The 24,207-nt window shown below is 36.7% G+C and overlaps 1 protein-coding gene across 3 annotated transcripts in view; it reads left to right on the top strand.

The window, feature by feature from the left end:
* grk4 (G protein-coupled receptor kinase 4) overlaps positions 1–23,659 on the top strand; it is a 35,136-nt gene extending 11,477 nt beyond the window's left edge. Inside the window, exons 2-16 of one of the 3 annotated variants that reach the window (XM_065254372.2) lie at positions 103–198; positions 2,892–3,004; positions 5,531–5,608; positions 5,785–5,885; positions 8,959–9,051; positions 9,184–9,247; positions 9,433–9,573; positions 14,821–15,011; positions 16,277–16,314; positions 18,471–18,560; positions 18,641–18,849; positions 19,436–19,573; positions 19,767–19,904; positions 20,955–21,135; positions 21,585–23,659. In XM_065254372.2, the coding sequence (XP_065110444.1) occupies positions 103–198; positions 2,892–3,004; positions 5,531–5,608; positions 5,785–5,885; positions 8,959–9,051; positions 9,184–9,247; positions 9,433–9,573; positions 14,821–15,011; positions 16,277–16,314; positions 18,471–18,560; positions 18,641–18,849; positions 19,436–19,573; positions 19,767–19,904; positions 20,955–21,134 (1,670 nt within the window). In that variant the 3' untranslated portion in view covers position 21,135; positions 21,585–23,659. The remainder of the gene's footprint in view (positions 1–102; positions 199–2,891; positions 3,005–5,530; positions 5,609–5,784; positions 5,886–8,958; positions 9,052–9,183; positions 9,248–9,432; positions 9,574–14,820; positions 15,012–16,276; positions 16,315–18,470; positions 18,561–18,640; positions 18,850–19,435; positions 19,574–19,766; positions 19,905–20,954; positions 21,136–21,584) is intronic. The other 2 variants (XM_065254371.2, XM_065254373.2) reach the window with 2 other exon arrangements.
* The last annotated feature ends 548 nt before the right edge of the window (positions 23,660–24,207 follow it).

Below are 24,207 nucleotides of genomic sequence, written 5' to 3'. Positions count from 1 at the left end.
ACAGATAGTATAAATGAACAATATATGAATAATAAACAATTAAAATTTCTAATACAGACATTAACGCTGTATTAACTTTCTTTAACTTTCTATTTGTCATAGGAGGAGGTGGGAAGCGGAATGGACGGAGCAAGAAATGGAAGGAGATGCTGAAACTGCCACATATCAGTCAGTGTGAGGAGCTGAGACGCACCATTGGTAAGAAGAATGTGTCCAAGACCATTCAGAAATGAGTTGGGAATAAGCTATTAAAAATGGCCAATGCCACAGAATTGATATTTGTTTAAATTTGTATTCAGACAATCACTGAATTAGTTAAACATGGAGACTAGTGAAGAAAGGGGATTCAATTGGCTTTGAATCGTTTCAGCATCGACGTCGCAATGTTCACTTTTGCAATTGTTAGAACATCCAGTACATTTATTTCAAAACTATTTCAGAGGCCTTTGCCAGATGAGAACAGTGTCAAGCGACATCCCAAAATTATCTGAAAAAAAATCTATGAGCTACACAAAGTACAGTGTAGTTGTCCTGTATTTCTCAAATCGCAAATTACATAGCAAAAAAAAAAAAAAAACATTACAATGTCAGTATTGTACAGGGCAGGCCTACTTTGAATCTCTGTTGGAGCAAGCTTGACTTTCAAACCAAAAATGGGGAACAAATTAGATTTAGGTGACTTTCAATGTCGTTTTCCACGGTTGTTGGTAGCAGAGAGCTCAAAAACTGAGGTTAAACATGGAGGGGTTTGCAGCTGGGACACAGTTGACATTAAAACTTTAATTCTGATTCAGTTGATTTAAGGATTAGGTCATTGTATGGTTTACAAACCCCCCTGGCAGCACATTTACTTCTTATGCATGTTTACATCTGGAAGACGTTTCATGCCGGATGTCATAACGACATTCATCGGAGAGGTTTATGACTTGATGTATGTAAATCTGCTCTTTATAAGATGCCTAGCACATGTTTTTGTTCCCAATATTCATAACATAATGCTTACCAAATGATGTCTTTGGGTCGTACATGAACTGTCTGGGGCCAGACTAACTATAAATATTATCTGTTCCTCATTAAAGGGCATGGTTTATACCACTTATAATGTTGCTTTCAGTAAAAAATGTATGCCGATATGTGGGCAGGTGTGTGTGTTTGCGTCAGACAGCTGCGGATCTTGGCACAGTAAAGGGGTCCCGGCTGAGTCTGTTTCCTCTTGGCCCAGAATGCACTAGGGCTGTAATGTTCCAGAGAGTCCTGCGCCACAAGGGCTCAACTTAAGCTCTCTCCTCACCATTACTGTGATTTACATAGTGTTGTGGATGTGACCGTATGCTTGCTGACTGTACGCCAATTCCTTCCTATTTTACAGAGTAGCCTTGTACCCGGATTTGCACTTTGTGTGAAGGAAATATCTCAATAAAGTGTCATGTCATGCATTTTTTGTCATTTTAGTATTTCCCTGTGGTACACTTAGAATGTTAATCGAGGATGTTTGTACCAAAAACAGTCATAATTTAGTTTTACATGACCGCTTTGTCACTGTGTTTGACACTTAGAATTAAATGGTTGTTTTTTTGTGGGTTTTGTTGGATTGGGTTGCTGTGACTTTAAGACGCAATCACTCAATATTTCACCCAAAAATGAAAATATTGTCATTTACTTTCCTTCAAGTTGTTTCAAACCTGTATACGGTTTTTTATTCTGTTGAGCACAAAAGAAGATTGATCTGGGGCACTATTCACTTTCATAGTATAATTTTTTCTACAATGGAATCCAATGGAGCAATATTATTGTATCTTTCTCTTAAAGGGACACTTCATTTGTTTTTTGTTTTTTAAATATGCTCATTTTCCAGCTTCCATAAAGTTAAACATTTGATTTGTACCGTTTTGAAATCCATTCAGCCGATCTCCGGGTCTGGCGGTACCACTTTTAGCAAAGCTTAGCACAGTCCATTGAATCTGATTAGACCATTAGCATCGCGCTCAAAAATAACCAAAAAGTTTCGATATTTTTCCTATTTAAAACTTACTCTTCTGAAGTTACAATCTGTACTAAAACCGTCAGAAAATTAAAAGTTGCGATTTTTTTTTAGGCAGATATGACTAGGAACTATACTCTCATTCTGGCGTAATAAGCAAGGACTTTGCTGCCGTAACATGGTTGCAGGAGGTGCAAAGATATTATGCAGCGCCTGAAAATAGTTCCATTGGTAACTTTCAATAGCAGAGGACTATTTTCGTACACTGCGTAATATCATTGCGCATCAATTAGAGTATAGTTCCTAACTATTGGCCTAGAAAATCGCAAATTTACATTTTCCGTCAGTTTTAGTACACAATGTAACTACATAGTCTTTAAATAGGAAAAATATCGAAACACTTTGGTTATTTTTAGCGTGATGCTAAATGGTCTAATCTGATTCAATGGATTATGCTAAGCTATGCTAAAAGTGGTGCAGTCAGACCCGGAGATCAGCTGAATGGATTCGAAATTTGTTTAATAAACACAAATACACTGTGTATACTTATTAATTTCTATACAAAACTTTATCTTCAATAATAGTAACAGAATAACAGTATTGTTGTCTTCTACTGGTTGGTAATAAAAGTGTCTTTCCTACTTCCTTGTTATTATTTTATTATACTCCCTATTTATTGTACTTGATCACTGACATAAAACTGTGGGTGGTCGGCTTACGGAAGTACAGAAGGTCATATTGCAGATCACTTTTAATAAATTACATTTTTGGATTGAAAGTTACAGTATGAAAAGTTGCATTGTTTTCATAGTGCAATGCTTTCTAAAGGTCAGGGTGAATTCAATGTTTAGCATGACATAACTGTTAAAAATAATAACACACTGAAGATGAAAACTTTCTCTTTTTTCAGAGAGAGATTACACCAGCCTTTGTGAGAAGCAACCAATTGGTCGTCAGTTGTTTCGTCAGTACTGCGACACTCAGCCTAAGTTACGACGGTGCATCGAGTTCCTGGATTCTGTGGTACGAAATCACTGCACAAACACACATGCTGGCATACGTAAAGCTTCCCTTACGTTTACTCGCTTTCCATTTCTGCTTTACACTGGCACACACATACCTCCACCTGAAAGTTGTCTCTATAGTCAAACATGGGTGATTCTGTAACTACACTGGCACTTTGCACTACCAGCGTTGAATAGTGATTTATTTTTCTTTTAGTTCTTTCTGTTGATAATAAATCGCAAATTAAAAAGTGTTGAAAAATGTTCGCTCTAACATCTTATGATGACTAAAGATGATCTATGAAGAGATAACTCCCTCCTCTACCTTCTTGAGGACTTTAAATTACTTAATTTCTAGATTAACATAGAAAGCTGTCAAAAAATATTACATATATAATACGCTTACACCTATACCATTGCTATAATATACACATTAATTTGCTAACTATAAAGGCAGAAAAATAGTCAATTTTTATGCATATGCAAGGGTCCGCATACAATGCGTGTGATGCAATTTTCGTCATCAAAAGAGTGCTTGCGTACTGTACGTACCCCGTAGTGTTGTGCGATATGCCCCATAGTGAGATCATCCTATCGCCTGTGAGATCGGGCGAGGTAATAGTTTACCAATTAATTTATTTGTTCATTTTGTACTCCTTTATGACAAGCCACTTAATTGGTGGACAAAAAAGAACCAGATTTATTCTAAGGGCAACACTGTCATGACAACAACCTTCTTAAAACTGATGCCATAAATCAGAGCGTATCATTAAAGCCCAGGTGCTCTGAAATTTCCTGCGTGCTAGGGAGCAGGACCAACACACTCGCTGTTATGGTTATGAAGGCTTGCTATCGTCCATATGTCTGACTATGTCTATTGTAGGGGTGCTCCGATCAATGCCGATATCCACTAAAAATTTGTGGTCGATCACTATTCTGAATCGGACAGCCGATCTTATTCACAGCTATTTCATGTTCTTCGGCTTTTGATCAGTAAGTCCTTATCAATCTGAAATAGCTGTTAGTTTGAGTCGTTTATAACATGCATTTGAAAAAGCAGCACTCGTCAAACATAATAATTATACATATTCTTTATTATCATAAAAATTCCTGAAAAGGTTTGAAGAACAGCAATATAAATATATCCTTAAGCCATTTCCTGGAGCTGCATGTCATCATATCTCCGTGTGTATTATTTTTTCGTCTACAGCGCATTTTGAGTTTCTGCACGAGAGCGCTCCCTGGCTTTTGGATTTAGCGGAATTTCACCGTAATTCATTGAGAATCATAGCAAGCATTATCGGCCCATCGATCGGAGCATCCCTAGGCTATTAGGGACTTTAAGCAACAGCCTCTGGTGGAACGGCAACGGCATTCTGGCGTTGTATTGCGCATGCGCGAATTTAACTGCTACTTTGCAACGTTCTACTGTAACGGTCTACTACGGGAGAACAGCTGATTTGCCGTAGTCGCTACAACGTGAGAGTTTGTGTAAATAAATGTTATGTTTTATGGCATATGACATTGTAATTGCATCAGTTTATGATTGTACCACATGTCTTTTATATAATGTCTGTTAAAATGTTTTAAATTTAAGCTAATTTTAAAGATTTTGAAGTATTCAATGTTTTCAAGTATTGCTTAAATCTAGGTTTTAGACTTATTTACATCATACAATAGTAAAAACTCATTTTCTGACAAAAGATTGTAATTTAATGACAAAACCAACCCTTCTCTTGCTTTTTTAAATGACATTTTTTTGTTTCTCAATAAATGAATTAATACTGCGTTGCGCTGTCCTGTTTACGGTTGCTTAGTGATTTTACGTTCTTGGCTACGGCGGTGTGACAGCATACTTCCGGTCGCCGTAGCCGTTCCATTCCCAGCTGTTGCTTAAAGTCCCTATTGGCACAACCCTAGTACACGGCACAATTTTAAAACCACTAAAGATACAACTAAAAAAAACTGCAAATGTTAAGTCAGAATGTAAAATTAAAGAAACTGAACCACACATTAGGGGACGCTGTGATCCATGTCAGTGCCACGTTCGAGTTGTATTAAGGTCAGTGTACTCGCAAGGGAAGTTGGAATGTGACCCATGGTGGTCTTGGGTGTTGTTGTTTATTCAATTCTTTTTTGTGCACTTAGAGTACTTTGCTAAAAATCAACCTGGCATTTAGCAGATTCTGCCAACAATTCTATATTCCTAAATGGCCTGATGATGGTATTATGTGGATTTGAAGCGAAAGCATTTTATTAACATATGATGCGTGACAAGAGCATTCGGTTAATATCTTATTTTTGACCGAGGTGGCGCTTGGCTGCTTTTGCGTCTGAGCTCCTCATTTGTATCTCTTATTGACTTTAAATACCTCTAGAGTAAACACATGTATTGTTTATTTGCCTATAGTAACAGAATCACCCATAAATTGTTACTCTTTCTGTAACTAAACTCATGTTTGACAAGCTTTGCTCTTACCGACTATAACTACTGATTTCCAGTATATATCCCTCATTTCTGAATTATTTGCGTGTGTTTGTTTAGGCGATGTATCAGGTGGCTCCGGATGAGAAGAGAAGAGACTTCGGTTTAAATATTTTAGACACATATTTTAATAACGGGGTAAATATTTATGTCATTTATTCCTACGCACACCTGTTCTGACACTCGTGCATGCACGTGCCCTAAAAAATTTCTGTACCGAATTAATGTTGGAACATTGGAATAACACTCTGTTTTCTATCAACCCCTCTTCCTGTTTTTCCTCTCTCCCTCTCGTGCTCTTTTTCCCCTTGTAGTCAGCAGCTCATCTACCAGACATTTCTCAGGACGTGGTGGGGGAATGCAGGCAAAAACTGGAGCAGACTCCATGTAAAGAGCTCTTCCAGGAGTTTACTAGGTAACCACTCATGCTTTTAAAGCAAGTTGGTCCAGGCTGCCATTTGTGCCAAGTGCATTGGCTGCTGTTATTAAACGCACACTTCCAGTTCAAACTTTGGGGTCACTTGATTAGAAAAACCCAAAACTGGTAGTGGTAGTAAAATAGTGTGCAAAATAATACACAATATGCAATGATGGACTTATATCAGCAGATATTACTTAAAGAGTAACTAAACCCCTGGTCAGAGCCTGACTCCACCCACTGCAATATTTGAAAAATGCAAGAAAAGTGGGCAGATCCCAAAGGAGATAGAGGGGACGAACTAAGTGTGTGGTGAGATCGTAACAAGGGCGTGGTGATCTTAAACCTGCTTACGTCACGAGTTAGTTCTTGGACCCAACATCCAATAGGAAAATTCAACTGCAGTAGCCACCGTTCAACCTGAAGAGGGCAGCACTCAGACGTTTTTACACCATATTTTGTAGTATTAAAACACTTTATATCCAAATGTCAAAAAACTTACTAAAATCAATGAACAGCACTAATAAAGCATCATTCTTACAGATCATTAACTAAAAAAAGTTGGTTTAGGGTTTAGTTACTCTTTAAACATGGAAAAGTCACATTTTCATGATATGTCCCCTTTAACTCTTTCCCCGCCATTGACGAGATATCTCGTCAATTAAGAGAAAACGCTTCCCCGCCAATGACGAGATTTTCCGTCTTTCCGCAATACCGCTATTATCCACCAGGTGGCGCCCTTCCGCAACTTTTTAAACCCGGAAGTATTGCCCTATGGCAAGCTGCTGCATGTCCGTGTCTGTTTTAAAGATCGCTCTGAATGGGATCTCTATGAAAAGTCCGTCATAAAAATGGAATTATCATTGCTTTTTGCTCAAAATATGGTGTTTTTGCAAAAACCTACCCATATTCAAAAACTGATTGCAAAAGAACCACTAAAGGTAGGATGAAACGGTTTTTTTTGTTTGAAAGCAGAGGGTCTGTTCTTTCATTTGGTATATTGTATGTTTATATATTTAAAGAAGAACATTTTCTGGAAGGCATTAAACTTTTGTGAAAATCATGAAAAACGCTGGCGCTGGCTGGCAACTTTTTTTAAAAACGTTGGCGGTGAAAGAGTTAAGTGCTGTAATTTGGTCCCCAGTGCTTCTATCAACCTGGGAAATGTGAAAACGATCAACCCTGTAACTTAGTTTTGGTGAAGTAATCTCTGCAAATATGTGAAAAAATAGGTAATTGAAATTTGTCTCCCCCTGTGATGTCAGAAGGGGATAATACCGCCCCTTAATCTGCACTATCCTAACACGTCAGTGCAATTTAGTGCAGAGATCAACTCATTTGCATTTAAAGGACCAACCCAAAAACATGACATTTTTGCTCACACCCACAAAGTGGCAATTTTAACATGTTATAATAAATGATCTATATGATATTTTGAGCTAAAACTTCACATATGTACTCTGGGGACACCAAAGATTTTTTTGACTTCTTTAGAAAGTCTTGTGAAATGTCCTCTTTAATGTTCATTTAATGTTCATTTGGCAAACTAGATTTTAAGTTACATTTTAAGTGCAGAAACTAGATTGGATACAGTGCACTTTCTTGTATACATTTTTGCAAATATAGGAGGTAGTGAAACACTGAAAATACACGCGTACACATGCAATGACACAGGAAGTTATGGTGTGCACACCAAAAGCGGAGCGGATATGCGTATTGCGTCACTCAAAATTACTCGCACGATTTTAGTTTTTTGTGTCACTTGCGCGAATGAAAACAATTCTGTCTTTCATTTTCTGATCCATTGGACTTGTCAAACCATGCGCCATGCAAATATCTTGCTGGATTTGAAAATTTTTTCACGATTGAGGCAAATATTGGCCTATCACTAAATACTTGGTGTTTTTAGTCTGTTTACATGACAAAAGCATACTTTAATATGTCAAGTGCACAAACCTTAAACTTTGGTTGGGGTTAGGGTATATTATTTGGTATAATATATTTTCTGTAAGATCGAGCAGTACTGAAATTGTACCACCGACCGACTTAAAACACCAAGTATTCATGGCAATCGTGTCTCGTATGTCACGAATTTGCCTCTATTTGCGTCTTTGCATTGACTTTGTATGTAATATACTCACGTAAATAATTAAATTAGTTTTTTGGTGTGCACATACCATTAGTACTTGTGACCTAAATGTTGAATAGTAATGATTGTTAAGACATAAGATCCAGGCTGGTTTGCGTTTATACACATGCTAGTTGAGTAAATTTATTTGCATTTGGATTGTTATAACAAAACTTACCACAGACCACCAGCCATAAGACTGTTTTATAGTTAAATTAAGGTTTGCACTAGTTTTTTTTTTTTTTTCAAGAAGACTTGGTAATAATAAACCGTTAGATGTAGTCCCGCTGTGGGTCTCAGTAATGTAAACATGTGATGTGTGTGTTTGAGTTTTGTTTAGTTTACACTTCCTTTCTCTTTGACAGGGGGTGAGGTGGAGTACTTTAATCCTTCCTGTTAAATCTCTATGGGCACAGAGTTTGCTAGCGTTCATATATTTGAATGTGATATTGTGAGAGGATATGACATCATGAGATGCATCTTTTACACTTTTACATATTTTTAGTGTAACAGACTACCTATCAATCATAGTCGTGTACCACCTTAGCTTAGGTCCTAGCAAGGCTTTAGCAAAATGTACACCTTTGCATCTAAAAAGTTCATATTAGTACCTCAGAGATACACATTGGCACCAAAGAGTGCATATTGGTACCACATGTATACATGCATAAATATCTGGGTACGTATTAGGACCTTAATAAAAGGTACTGCCCCAGTGACAGATAGGGATCATTTTTGACCATTTTGCCTTTAAAGATGCTGTGAATAAAAACCAAATCACGCAACACTGAACATTGAAGTGTCTGAGGAAATAATACCCATTTGGCCCAGATATTTTTAGTCAGTCGGAAACCTACTAATGTAGATGTGCTGTATGCATCACTTTGCATGAACCGTTTTTTCACCTTTCTCATGCTGTCATTCTCTCAATTCTTTTTTTAGGATAGTTCGTGAATATTTAGGTGGAGCTCCTTTCTCGGCATATCAGGAGACGATGTACTTCTCGCGTTTTCTTCAGTGGAAATGGTTAGAGAGGTGAGTGTCTCCGTTGGCCATTCCAATTGGTTAAGTAATTCATGCTCTCATTTACATAACCACGCCTAGTCCAGTAAGGCCTCTTCGATTTCAACGTTATGGTTAATTATTTAATATGCATTTTATTTATAGGCAACCAGTAACCAAAAACACATTTAGACACTACAGGGTGTTGGGAAAGGGCGGATTTGGTGAGGTGAGTTTGGTTTCTGTATTTATTTACTTAAACTATTACATATTTACATGACATACAACAACAATTTACATTGATGAGGTCAGAAAAGTCCATTTGACTCATGAGCTATAGTCAGAATTTTCCATGTCTGGAAAATGATTTCGGTGAACCGGCCCTTAAACATTTATTTATCGATGCATTCCCAGGTTTGTGCCTGCCAGGTTCGTGCCACTGGTAAGATGTACGCCTGTAAAAAGCTGGAGAAGAAGCGAGTGAAGAAAAGAAAAGGTGAAGCAATGGCATTAAATGAAAAACGCATTTTAGAAAAAGTTAACAGTAGTTTTGTAGTAAGTACTACTTTCTTTTTATTCCTCACTTTTTACTTTTAATTCAATCTCTAACGGTCACGGTTGCATGTTTGTGTTGTCTACATCATTTGTGCTATAAACGTACATTCTCTCTGTGATAGTCTCCATCAGGTTCTCATTACAATTTTTTCTTGCTTTGTAAGAGTAAAATCTCTTCTTCAGATGTGCAGTCTTGTCCAAAAAGTAGTTCAAATGTTTTTGAATTGAATAATTTTCTCCTGAGTAGTTCAGTCACAGAGAGATCGCTGCTTTGAAACAGCTGTTTGGATAGGATCCAAAATGTCAGTGATAAACATTCCTCAGACTTCTTGCTGTGCAAGAAGAAGATTTAAAGCTATTTTAATATCGAAATGATTTTTAAATAAAACATGCATCACTAAAACAACCTATAAATCATAACACACTTAACTCTTTTACCGCCAGCGTTTTTAAAAAAAGTTGCCAGCCAGCGCCAGCGTTTTTCATGATTTTCACCAAAGTTTAATGCCTTCCAGAAAATGTTCTTCTTTAAATATATAAACATACAATATACCAAATGAAAGAACAGACCCTCTGCTTTCAAACAAACAAAACCGTTTCATCCTACCTTTAGTGGGTCTTTTGCAATCAGCTTTTGAATATGGGTAGGTTTTTGCAAAAACACCATATTTTGAGCAAAAAGCAGAAATAATTCCATTTTTATGACGGACTTTTCATAGAGATCCGATTCAGAGCGATCTTTAAAACAGACATGGACATGCAGCAGCTTGGCATAGGGCAATACTTCCGGTTTTAAAAAGTTGCGCAAGGGCGCCACCTGGTGGATAATAGCGGTATTGCAGAAAGACGGAATATCTCGTCATTGGCGGGGAAGCGTTTTCTCTTAATTGACGAGAAATCTCGTCAATGGCGGGGAAAGAGTTAAATAGATTTAAACCGCTCCCCTGATATGGTTGAATTGTTTTGTCTTTTATATCTTTTCTTTGTGTTTGTCTGTAAAAACTGTTCAAATTTTACTATAGATTGTTATACAACTATGTCAAAATCGTTTAAATGTTGCTTTGTGTCAAATGTTTATTTTAAGAAAAAAAAGTTGAAAAAAAAAACTATTCAACTGTTTATAAAAATTGTTACAAGATACCTTTTTGGCCCATGATACGTTTTACTTATTAAAGGAAAACGCCACCGTTTTTCAATATTTCTTATCTCAACTTGAATGAATTAATACATACCTATTTTTTTTTTAATGCGTGCACTTTAATCTTTGTACAGCGCTTCTTGAATGTGTTAGCATTTAGCCTAGCCCCATTCATTCCTATGGCTCCAAACAAAAGTTTTATTTTGTGCCCCCATATTTACTCGTGTAACTTCTCATGTAACCGTCCTTAACTCTTTCACGGCTTATAAGAGAGCTATCAAATTATATAGACCAGTGTTTCCCAACCAGGGGGGCCGGGGCCCACAGGGGGGTCTCAGCAGATTTCCAAGGGGGGCTCAAGATGACTTAAAATTATTAAAAATTGGACAAACAAGCAAAAATCAAGATGTTTCTTATTTTGTTGGCCATTTTAGTAGCGAATATACATCTGTGTAGTCATTCCAAGCTCTAGTTAATTTTATTTGGAAAAAAATGAGTGAATGGGGGGCCTTCAAATGTTGTTGTGGGCAACTAGGGGGCCTTGAAGTGAAAAAGGTTGGGAACCACTGATATAGACACTTTAATCTCAAAATTAGATTATATGACTTTAACCTGGATTTCTCAGTCAGGGTCACATATACAGTACTACTAATACACTAATACTATTCCCTCATATGACAGGTGAATGTTTTATATTTGGTTGAGAAATGTTCCACGGGTATGCATTATTTTTCGATAAACGCACACCTGACCTGACAAAGGTCTTAAAATACCCACTTCGCGTCATGCCGCATTATGACCTTGGGTGTGCATTATTTGTGCACAATGGCCCTTCGTTAATTACTCCTTACTTACAGTATAGCTTGATTACAGTTTTTTTCACTGTTTTTATTTGGTCACAACTTTCTCGCACCTCATAAAATGGAGATTTGAATAGATGCCAGCTTGTTACTCATTCTCACACACAGCTCAGAATGCCTTCAGTGTAATGTCAGGCCTGATCTCCTTCTGCTCATTTCACTACAGCTGTAAAGCACCTGAGCCTCTGTTCATCCACCCACACATGCACACACACTTACACACACAGAGAGAAAGAAAGACATACGTGTGTGTGTGTGTGTGTGTGTGTGTGTGTGTGTGTGTGTGTGTGTGTGTGTGTGTGTGTGTGCGTGTGTGTGTGCGTGTGTGTGTGCGTGTGTGTGTGTGTGTGTGTTCATGCTAAAGGCAGGAACAGTTGCTTGTCATGAACTACTTCACACATGAGAACATCACTGCTGTTGCCTGGCAACACTGACCAAACAGCAGCTTTAAAGAGCAGAGTCAAGTCAACTAAACCCACACACACACACACTCATCTCAAGCAGGGCTGTATGTTCACTTTTTTGCACTGGTGCTACAGAGTTTGAAAGTTTTGTTGCACAGGCCAAACTGTTGTAGCACAAACATACAACTTTATCATTACCATTAAGTTATTGGGCCCTATCTTGCACCCAGCGCAATTGACTTTCTCAGTGACGCATGTATCATTCGTATTTTGCAACGGCGCACAGCGGGTTTTTCCCTCCACAGGCGCACGTCGACAAACTAGGGAATGAACTTGCGCTCCCTGGGCGTTTCAGCGCAAAAAAGAGGCGTGTTCCGGCGCAAACCATCCCTAATGCTATTTTGCAGTTTCAAAAAACAATTGCGCCACTGACCAGAAAAAAAAAGTTTAAAGTCAGTGGCGCGTTGCGCGTTGTTCATTATGCTATTTTAAGGGCGCATGCTTGACCATAATGTATAGCGTGCACAACGCGCATACACTTTGCTTATCTAATCTACACAGATGCAACAGTTATTTTTGCAAATCATAAATTGTTACACTAAAAAATATTAACACATGAGATAAGGGGAATCATAGTGGTGAGCATCGTGGTGATAGTTTTTATTTATTGTGTGGCTGCGTTAAAAAATTCTCATGCAAATAACGATTAAAATATTTTCATAAGTTTGTTGTGTGGCTGTATTACGTTTATTTTATGTAAATAATAATTTAAATGTTTTCATAAGAAACCTTAATGTATGTGAACTTGATTTGTTAGTCTACTTTGGGGTTGGACCTTGCGTTTCTTGGGTCCGATTTCAAAGCCCCCAAATCCTTTCAGCGGTGAGGGTGGTAATGAAGTTCATCACTTACATTGAGTTCCCATACAGAGCAGTTTTTTAGACAACGTTTTTTCTGTATTTGCTAATAATTGAAATGAGTGCAGAAACAACACCTCTTACTGTGGGTTTCGCAAGTGGTGCAGGGGTGTAGAAGATTAACTGAAAAGATAAACACAAAAAACACTTAAAATATTTATTAACAACAGCAGTACATTCATTTTATGCAGAACTTGTTTATGCAGATTGTAATTTATAAGCTTGATCATAATTTCTACAAGTGGCAGCTCGTGACTGCTCATCCGATTGGCGCAAATTCAAAATATGTGTTCGGAGTGTCACGTTTGTTGCTTGCGTTTATAAAATATGTGTTTGTTGCGTCATGTAAACCATGTTTTGGCGATTTAAGACTTTAATGCTTTTAAGACTTTTACTGACAAATGTCTAGAGGGTATTATTGTTGTCCGGAGTAGCTTACATTAAAATGATGTGCAAACGTCTCCGCTCACGGGTTTCCTTTGACCTCGGACAAAACTGGGATGTGTGCATAAAGGTTTGCGCTATGAATTTTTCTCCGCTCTTTCCCAGAGAGTGTGCACACACTTTAAATCTCTTCAGTCACTTCCATGCAATTTTTTATCTTTCCCAAAGTGTGCATCAGTGCTCGAGTTCTTATATGGTGGTAAATAATCACTTGGTGCAGGGAGTGCTCATGGGAGTTGTAGTCTTCCCAGTGTCGCATTGCGCATTGTTTATCATTTCGCGTAATTTTTAAGAAAACTACAAAAAAATGAAATTATATTCAACCTGCCAAAGAGACTAGTGGCATTGGCTGTCTTACCCGCCACAGCAGAAATCTACCTGCATTTGGTGGGTTGGCTGGTGTTAATGCCAAGCCCTGAAAGTCATCATGAAATAGAAATTAAAAACATTTGCTTTAAATGTTTCACTCAGATATACTGTACGTCACGATGGGTAAAATAAGACAATCGCTACTTCCGTTTCATGATGACTTTAAATATATACAGCATACATGTGTATATGAACATAAATATTACATGCTTTTATGCTCTTAATGATCTGCAGCTTCGCACTGTTCAACATCAACATATTGTTGAATTTACTCTTTGTTCTGTAATCTTTAAAACCCAGCCACCCACAATATTGGGTGTAACCACTAAACTGAAGGGTGAGAACCCCTCCTTTACGCTGTGGTCTTCAATTTCCGCCGTGGGTCTTTCGAGAGGATGTTACAGTTTGTTAATACGCTGCAGTGAAGGCATAATAATAGCAAGCTGTGGCTTCTGTACTTAAAATTATAAGTTTTACAAAATATGGAGAAAGCAAAAATGTAAATTTAATTATAAAATGGTTAGTTCCAATCCTTGATTCTGATTGATCAACAGGTGTGCTTTATTCACAATAAAACACGGCTATGACCGCTTCACCCAACGGTTCTGTTTATCACTGCGCCCTTAGCAACATAATCTATCGGTTTGTTGTTTTTATTTGAACTTTCATGCATATAACACATTGAAACACATTTTTGTTCATGGTCAGGGGCTATTTTTTTCTAGCGGAAGGAATGCTTTTTATTGATTTACTTCATGAAAGTTGCACTAATATTTTTTTACTTTAATATTGTGTGAGGGTCATGAGGGTCATGAACCATTCAATTTTTAAAATTGAATAAATAAGCTTTACATTGATGGTTTTGAGATACAACTATTTGAAAATCAATCTTGAATCTGAGGGTGCAAAAAAACAAATCGAAATCGCCTTTAAAGTTGTCCAAAATGAAGTCCTTAGCAACACATATTACTACAAATAATACAAATATATGCACTACCAGTTGAGAGTGAACATAGCTTTACTTGTAAATTCAGCACAAAGTTGAATGTATCCTGCCTTAATTCATGAATAGATAACAATGCACTTCTCTGTCTCCTTTTCTCTGTTTTTCTTAGGTCAGTTTGGCATATGCATATGAGACCAAGGACGCTCTTTGTTTAGTGTTGACTATAATGAATGGCGGCGACCTCAAGTTTCATATCTATAACATGGGGAACTCTGGCTTCGATGAACAGCGTGCCATCTTCTACGCTGCAGAGCTCTGCTGTGGCTTAGAGGATCTGCATCGGGAACGGATCGTCTACAGGTGCGCGTGCACCCGATATTCACGCTGGCCATGAGAAATACAAGATGAGATGGGTTTTACCTTTCACTGTTCTCAAATTGCACAGGAGGATATTTAAAAAACTAAATTATTGTATGTGACCCTGCAACAGAAAACCAGTCATAAGTTGCATCGGTATATTTGTAGGATTAGCCAACAACACATTGCATGAGTCAAAATAGTGAGATTTTGATTTTTGTAATGCCAAAATCATTAGGATATTAAGTAAAAATATTTTGTAAATATACTATAGTAAATATATCAAACATTTATTTATTATTAAAAATATGTGTTGCGAAATAATTTATTTGGACAAGTTAAAAGGGATTTTCTCAATATTTTGTACACTCAGATTGCATCTTTTGAAATGGTTGTAGTTTGGCCAAATATTGTCCTATTCTAACAAACCATAAATCAAAGAAAAGCTATTTTATTCAGCGTATTCAGATAATGTAAAAATACCGATATTTGCCTAGATTTTGATATTGTAGCATTTGCCTGACACACCAGATTTGAATGCATTTAGATTTTTGAATATGAAAGTCTATTTCGGCATGCACCATGCAGCATGCGAATCAAATATATACAAATTTGCTATTTAGGGTGCATGTTTCATTCGAAATAGGCAAATTACGAGGACGTGTATGGAATTACTTGGGTTGAACAGCCATAAAATAAATTCATCATCTTTATTAATGTTATACCATAAGGTGCAGTTTCCCTGACAGGGTTTATATTAATCCAGGACTAGGCCTTAGTTATATTTTGAAATTAAATTCGTTTTTACAAACAAAGCTTACATAAAAACAATACTGGTGTGCATCCTGGGACAAAACGATGGCACTTATATATGTTAAGATATGTCAGAGCGAGTAGTTTATAATTTAAAGTAACTCAAACATGCATTTTGATACAATTATTAGGGACTAGGATAAGCCCTGTGTGGAAAACCACCTTTAAAAGTTTACAAATGCCCAGAATAAGACGTCTTTAGAATTTGTGATCCGGTCTGAAAATTTACTCCGGTCATTTATTTATGATTCACTGTTTACTAAATAAAATCATCCTCCATAATTCAAAAAGTATAACCTTTATATATTTAATATTGACTGTGGAAGGTCATGTCAAAGATTAAAATCAATGTGATATCAAACTTTGATTGTCATAATCTCATAATATTTAGATTATGATACTCTAGCCTGAATTTCACAGACAGGGTCACATTTCTTATGTGATTTTTTTTCCAGAGACCTCAAACCTGAGAATATTCTTCTAGATGACCGTGGTAAGCTGCTTTTTAGTCACTATATTTTACAAATCTCTACATGATACCATTAGATCCTTCCAAAATCCAACTGTTTAAATAAAATGCAGCAGACGTCATGCAAATATTGTCGATAAGGTTCATTTATGACACTCTTCAATTTTATTTACTCACCCCTATTTCATCCAAGATATTTATGTCTTTTTTGTTCAGTCGAGAAGAAATGACGTTTTCTAAGGGAAACATTCCAGGATTTTTCCATATAATTGACTTTATTGGACCTCAACAGTTTACAGTTTCAATGCAGCTTCAAATGGCTCTAAACGATCCCAAACGAGGCAAAAGGGTCTTTTCTAGCGAAATGATTAGCATTTTTGGCAAAAAGTATAAAAAAAATGTACTTTTAAAACACAACTTCTAATCTTGCACTAGCCGTGTGACGCATCAGCGCGACCTTACGTATTATGTAATCATGTCGAAAGGTCATGCGCTACATGTCTGAAAGCACACTTGCGGTCCATTTTATAAACTGAAATTAATTAGTATCATTCCACATACAACGGTGTCGGAACAGTCCTCTTTCTAAACTCTGGAGCGGTAGTTTCTCATACGTCATGCATGACCTCTTGAAGTAATCCGTAAGGACACGCGGCTAGTGCAGGACGAGAAGTTGTTGTTTAAAAGTAGGGATACACGGGGTTAGTTGTAACACGGACTGATTACATAGTTGCACAAGGTTGAGCTTTTTGTTTTTCCAGGATTTTTTCCACGCTGCCAAAAGACGTTCTTCCACAAATTATTGGAAATGTATAATGTTTTTCCAGACAGTTATTGATGAACAAGTGTTTTGGTGGCGTGTAAGTAAATTTTGTCATCATATGTTTTTTCGGTTTCTAAGTTTAAGGTGTGTAAGATACCAAATCCAATGCAATGTCATATTAATCAGTGTCTTGTTGACTAAAACATAGCATCGTTTTGAAATATGTCTGCAGCTCTTAGCAACTTTTTTGGTGGGCTTGAAAATATTTTGACCCAACGCTGTGTTACAACTAACCCCTCAGCACTTAAGATATGAAAACAGCTAATGTTAGCGTAATTTTAAATAGGCTAAGCACAAATGATTGCTGGCTGCCAACAAAATAAATGTGCCTGTCTTATCAAAAATCGTGTGTCAAATAAATTTTTGTTCATATCTTTAATATTGATTGAATAAGGTCACGTCAAAGATTGAAATCATAATGAAATGCTAAAATCAGACTTTGTTGCTCATTATCTCAGAATTAGATTTTGAGACTTTAGTATGGTTATATCAGACTGGGTCACATATAAAACAATTTTTTGTCATAATTGTGCTGCTATTTCTCACATATTTAGACATTTGTATCCATTTATAATTGAAGTGTTGTTAGAAAAGGGCTGGATGAATGAATACAGTGTGGATTCCTGTCTATTATAGTCTATATATATATATATGTCTATTATATATATATATATTTAAACAATATCCACAAAATAGTATTGTAATATTTGCCTGCAAACTTAATTTTTAGCAAGTGTTACAACTAACCCCTGCCTGTTACAATTAACCCCACCAATGGGGTAAGTTGTAACATTTGCACTTCTGTCACGTTTGGTGTAATTGTCCAAGAATGATAAGTACTAGAAACAAACTTCAAATGGTCATTTGTAGCAGAGATGTGTGTGTTGCTTGTGTAAAAATATAATTAATCAAACTCAAATATTTTTTGAATGATTGAGCCAAAACCAAAAAGCGTTACGTTGTGCCCCGCTCTCCCCTACTTTTTTCACTAGATAAGACCCTTATGCCTCGGTTTGGGATCCTTTAAAACTGCATTAAAACTGTAAACTGTTAAGGTCCAATAAAATCCACTATATGGAGAAAAATCCTGAAATGTTTTTCTCACAAAGTGAAATATTCCTTTAACACTCACCCTCAACATTCTAGCATTGCCTTATAAAGTATTGCACAGTTAAAGGCAGCGTATGTTTTCATCAGAAAATGAAAAAAATGTAGTCCTACTTGTTAAACTACGCCTACGCTTTAATTGGAGCATTTCTGTCCATGAGAACATTTTTTCACTCAAGTGTGTCATCTTTGGGCTTGTTGGGAATGGTAATACTGGTTATTTTAACATTGTTGTAATACTTGTCCACAGGGCACATTCGTATTTCTGATCTGGGATTGGCTGTCCAGATTCCAGAGGGCGAAACGATACGAGGGCGCGTCGGGACGGTGGGATATATGGGTAAGTGTCAATCACGTTCCACACATCTCTACAGCGGTATTTTTGAATGTGAATATGACTTTTCTGTTTTTTTTTTTAAGCACCAGAGGTCATTCAGAATGAGAGCTACACCTTCAGTCCAGACTGGTGGGGTTTGGGTTGCCTGATATACGAGATGATCCAAGGCCAGTCGCCGTTCCGGCGCCGCAAAGAACGCGTGAAAAGAGATGAAGTGGACCGACGTGTGTGCGAGGACCAAGAGGAATATTCAGAGAAGTTCTCTGAAGACGCTAAAGAAATCTGCCGACAGGTGCAACTTTTAAGTACTATTTAGTACTATTGGCCCTCGAGTCATGTAGAAATTATAATGTTTATGAAATAAGCACACATGAATGCAACAACAGTGGGGAACTTAAAGGGATAGTACACCCGAAAATAAAAATTACCCCATGATTTACTCACCCTCAAGCCATCCCCCATGTATATGATTATCTTAGGGTCAGATGAGCACAATCGGAGTTATAATAAAAAAAAATCCTGGCTGATCCAAGCTTTATAATTGTAGTAAATGGTGCTTCTGATTTAAAGCCCAAAAAAGTCCATCCACCCTTGACGGAATAATACACACAGCTCCAGTAGGTTAATAAAGGCGTTCTGAGTGTAAATGATGCAATTTTGTAAGAAAAATAAAATATCAATATTTTAAACTTTACTAACTAGCTTAAAGACTGACGCACTTTCACGAAAGAGTGTGTTTGCAGTGAGTTTGGCGTAGGACGTAGTGGAGGACTGCGACCTTTAGGTCAAATTCAGTGCCATGACTTGTTGGGTGTTTTCCATCTTTCTGACCTCACTTCCTCTTTTTGACATCATTTCTCTTCTCTTAAACTCAACAGTTGTTATGTAAAGATCCAAAGGAGCGTTTGGGGTGTCGAGGTAGCGGAGCGGTCGAAGTAAAGCAGAATCCCATTTTCCAAAATATCAACTTCAAGCGACTGGAGGCCAACATGCAGGACCCGCCCTTTTGTCCCGATGTACGACCGTGATTGGCTCGTTTTTATGTTCTTTATTTAATATGCTTGACTTTGACATCTAAAATATATAATGTAACTGATTTGGCTGTCATGTAAAACTCTTTTAAGAAGAGTTTTGTCATGTCCGATCCATCCAGCAGACTTGACAATGTTTAAAAAATGTATGCGTCTTCCTCTATTTTTTCTATCAAAGCCACGTGCAGTGTACTGCAAGGATGTTTTAGATATCGAGCAGTTTTCAACAGTTAAAGGCGTAAACCTGGACCCTACGGATGATGACTTTTACCACAAGTTTGTAACAGGAAGTGTCTCCATCCCCTGGCAGAATGAGGTACTGCGCTCTTTGTAACTTGTGTATGCAAGTGCATTTTTTGCATACACATTTTTATTCGTAGACTGAACATAACAAAGTATATTTGACTATTGCCCTTGCAACCAATTATCTGTATTGCGCTACCTTCACAATTAAATAAATTAAATAAAGTTGTGTGTTTGGTATCTCTATAAATATAAATATAAAATGTGCACTCCTAACACTGCAAAAAAAGACTTTCTTACTTAGTATTTTTGTCTTGTTTTCAATAGAAATATCTAAAAATACTTAAATTAAGGTGCTTTTTCTTGATTAGCAAAATGACCTAAAGTAAATTTAAACTTAAAACCAGCAAAAATATCTGCCATTGGGGTGAGAAAAAAAATCTAAAAATAAGTTTTTCTTAAACACTTAATTTAAGCAAAATTTTCTCACCCCATTGGCAGATAATTTTGCTTGTTTAAAGCACAAATTCACTTAAATTGTATAGTTTTTGTCTAAAATCTATTATATTCTTAAGTAATTTGCTCATCAAGAAAATACATTTTGATTTAAGAATTTTTAGATATTTCTACTGAAAACAAGACAAAAATACTAAGTAAGAAAGTCATTTTTTGCAGTATATGGTTTAATGCACATTTTAAAAGGCCATAATGGACTTGGTATGTAGTGTATAGTAGGGATGCATCGATACCGATACTGGTATCTGGTATCGGCCTCGATACCACATTTTCTAAAGTACTCGTACTCGTTAAAAGTCCCCCGATACCAGGGATCGATACCACGGTCTGAGAAATGTCTATGTTTGAGTGGCGTGTAAGGGGTTAATGCCTCTTGTGTTGTCCAAAGAGGCAGAGTTTACAACAAACTGGAAAACTAGTCACTTGTTTTTTTGTTAAATTATATGACTAAAGCTGTTACCTGTAAATTTGAATCATGTTTTTTTTTTAAGTACTCAGTATCAGTATCGGCAAGTACTGAAATGCAAGTACTCGTACTCATACTCGTATTCCAAAAAAGTGGTATCGGCGCATCCCTAGTGTATAGCATTGTGTGTTTGTTTTTCAGATGATCGAAATGGAGTGCTTTAAGGAGATCAATGTTTTCGAGATGGACGGCGTGCTGTGTTCTGATCTGGATGTGAACCGACCAAATCCGGCCCCCAAGCGAGGATTCTTCTATCGTCTATTTCGACGAGAGGCAAGTGCTAGCGCGCCGCCCGTCGTGGTCAGAGGGGGTGGTGCTTGAGGTATTTCTGGCTCTTTTCGAGCAGACTGTGTTCCCATCGTTTCACGGTTTTGGTGGTCTCGGTCGCTGTGTGCTTCTGTTTACCATTTGGTTTTTGCATCTGGCACCTCTGTTGTGACGTTCGCACTAAAATGGAAAGTGGAAGTGGGCAGACCATGTGTGTATGTGTGTGTGTGTATGGTAAACTTTGCAACCCTGTAACAAACTAAACCTTTTAATTTAGGTTTCCTCTGACTAACCCAAACCTGGAAAAGCAAGCACTGGAGCTTTTTACTAGCTTTACTTTTCTGACTTATTTTACATTTTCGTTGTTCACCGCCGAGTTCGAATGGTTAAAGGTGACGTGTGTCATGATATCCCAGTGTACTTATCCATCTGTATACAGTAGATTATGTGTAGATATCATATCTTTGCATTGGAGATGATGTCACTGTTCCTCCTCACCTGCAGGTTTGCTTCAAGAGTGCCAACAGTGTGGAAGGGGAGGAGCCATCTTGACTTTAAACCACTCCCACTTTTCGACAGCTGCCAATCGGAAAGCTAAAACATATGAATGTTCAACTGTATTTATGAACTGTATTAAACTGTATAATAATTAAAGGGTATGAGTTTAAAGAATTTTGTACATTTGTACTTGAATTATGTGTAGATGTATATTTTCACAAAAGGTTGTATTGTACAAAAAGCCATAGAAATACCACTTGAATGCATATATTATATATATATATAAATAATGTTTTTATTTTTATTTTCATCCGTATTGAATCTGAAATGTGTATTTGTTTTTAAGCACAATATCAACATTCTCTTTTGTTTTTAATGCTAGCGTCCTGTTAGCACCACGTTTCGACGTATGTTTTTGGATGGATAGATTTGGTGGAACCCAGTAACTAAAAAACAAATTATTCATTACATTATTATTACTAGTGGTCAACCAGTTTTGATATTTAGAAGGCAAATTTCTCAATATAAGCCTATATAAATGTTTCAACTTGATCTCATTGAAAAACGTAGCTATTGGTGGCAATTTTGTATGAATTCGTACAGCATTAATTGTATAAATATAAACAAAGCAAGAAAGAATCCACATCTCCAGTCACTGGAGGAAAAGCATATCTTACTAAAGCCCGGAGTATAGTTTGTTTTATACATAAACCCGCGGTTGAATGCACAAAGTATAGTTTATTTCACATGTAAAAAAATGCATTCTTCTGATGCCGAAAATAGCGGCACGCGCACTGTACGCAGATCCTCGTGTACGCGTAAAAAATGGACCTCGGCCCTAAGCTTACAAACGTGATCGTACAGATTTATACAAATTGGCCACCTTAAAATAGTTACGAATGGCTATATTGGGTTGTAAGCATTTTTATTGCCAGACGTTTTGTGTTTTTACACAATTTTTATTCAAAATGTACAAAACGTTTAAAACTGATAGTGTATTATCTGTTGACAAGGCTGTTGGTATTAAAGGAGAACCTAATGCTAATTGGTCAAGCAGGAAAATTTGGTGACAGTCGTCTCAATGTCAGGCAACTGTCGGTTATCAATTTGATTATTTTTAAATGAATTAATTTACAGTAGGAGTTGCCAATAAATCCTGACCTGACATCTGCCCAAATCTTTTTTTCCTCTGTCGTCATGGTTACCTGTAGTGCCATCAGAAAGCTTTACAGTGGTTTTAACCATACCCAAATTTGCTTAATTTTTACATTTGCTGACAGGACAACTCAAATGTGCGGCTGATGTTGCCTTGGGTATCATATTTACAATTGATGTTTCAAATGGAGTGCGAATGTACTCGTTTGGAAGATTAAAGCGCACGCACGCGCTATATAGACTTTTTTTTGTTTCTTATCTTAAGCCTCAGGCCATGAGAGACATTCGGTGTCTGATAATCATATAATAACATATAACTGTGCAATCTGTTTATCACACACGACACGTGCACATAAACATCACGGCTTTTTCATTATATGTCGTTTTTGTTTATTATTGTTTTAGTTTTTTTACTTTTGTATGCATTTGTATTGTATGGCATTGTTGTAATCTCAATGAAGTTAATGCTTCCATTCAGAGTAATAAGCTTTACCTCTACCGTCATTCCGAAGTAAACAAGAAAACGGGACACATCCTTACTTTTCTAGACTTAACACAAATGCCTTTATAAATTGAATATTTTGTTTTGATGCAATTCTTTTGCATCACTTTACATCAGTAAAACTCAAATAGGAATAATTGTGTGTAGTTCACTGACATCCATGTCTTTATAAGGATTCATTACAAAGCTGTGAAAATGTTTTCTTCAGTTATTCCCATATGTGTGTGCATGTTCTACTGTACCCATGGTTTCACAAGAGGACAAGCACTCGCTTTAGTAATCATTTGTTTTGACATATGCCCATTAAAAGTACTTCTGACAAAGTTTGTAAGGATGTTTTTGTTTCAGTGTATGGAAGATTGGGATTAGTTGTCACACTTTTTACCTTAGTGAATGTTGAGGTGGGTATGTTTCTTTTTGGAAGTGAAGTTTTGTATACCTTAAAGAGTTAAATACTATTGAATATTTCCAGTATACACTGTAAAAAAATTTTTATTAATTTAACTAAAAAACATACACTGAAAAAATAAATGCTGGATTCACTTAAAAATATAGTGCATCATTTTTGCATCCATTTTTTAAAGTAAGTATTACATGAAATTTTAAGCAATTTATGCAATTGCTTAATATTTCAAGTAAAACTTACTTTAAAAAGTTGATGCAAAAGTGATGCATTTTAAAGGTGACATAGAATGATTGAACGGGGTATTTATCCTTGTTCTGTGATGTGACATGTAGACAACATTTTTTTTTTTTTTGGTCTGTAATGCCTTAGAAGCTTCCTAAAAACCTCTCTCAGATCGCTCTATAGGGTGGGGGATTTTAAACAAGTGGTTTTGCACCTATTTGGCTCCCCCTACTGGCTTAACTTGCAATCTCATTACTGATTGGCTGCTTTGCTGCCACTCAAAAAATATAGCCAATTATTTTAAAGTGGAGGGGCAGTGAGATGCCTGTGATGTCATAAGCATC

Source organism: Paramisgurnus dabryanus, chromosome 4 (assembly GCF_030506205.2).
Source record: "Paramisgurnus dabryanus chromosome 4, PD_genome_1.1, whole genome shotgun sequence".
NCBI lineage: Eukaryota > Metazoa > Chordata > Actinopteri > Cypriniformes > Cobitidae > Paramisgurnus > Paramisgurnus dabryanus.
This window is presented reverse-complemented; position numbering and strand designations above follow the sequence as displayed.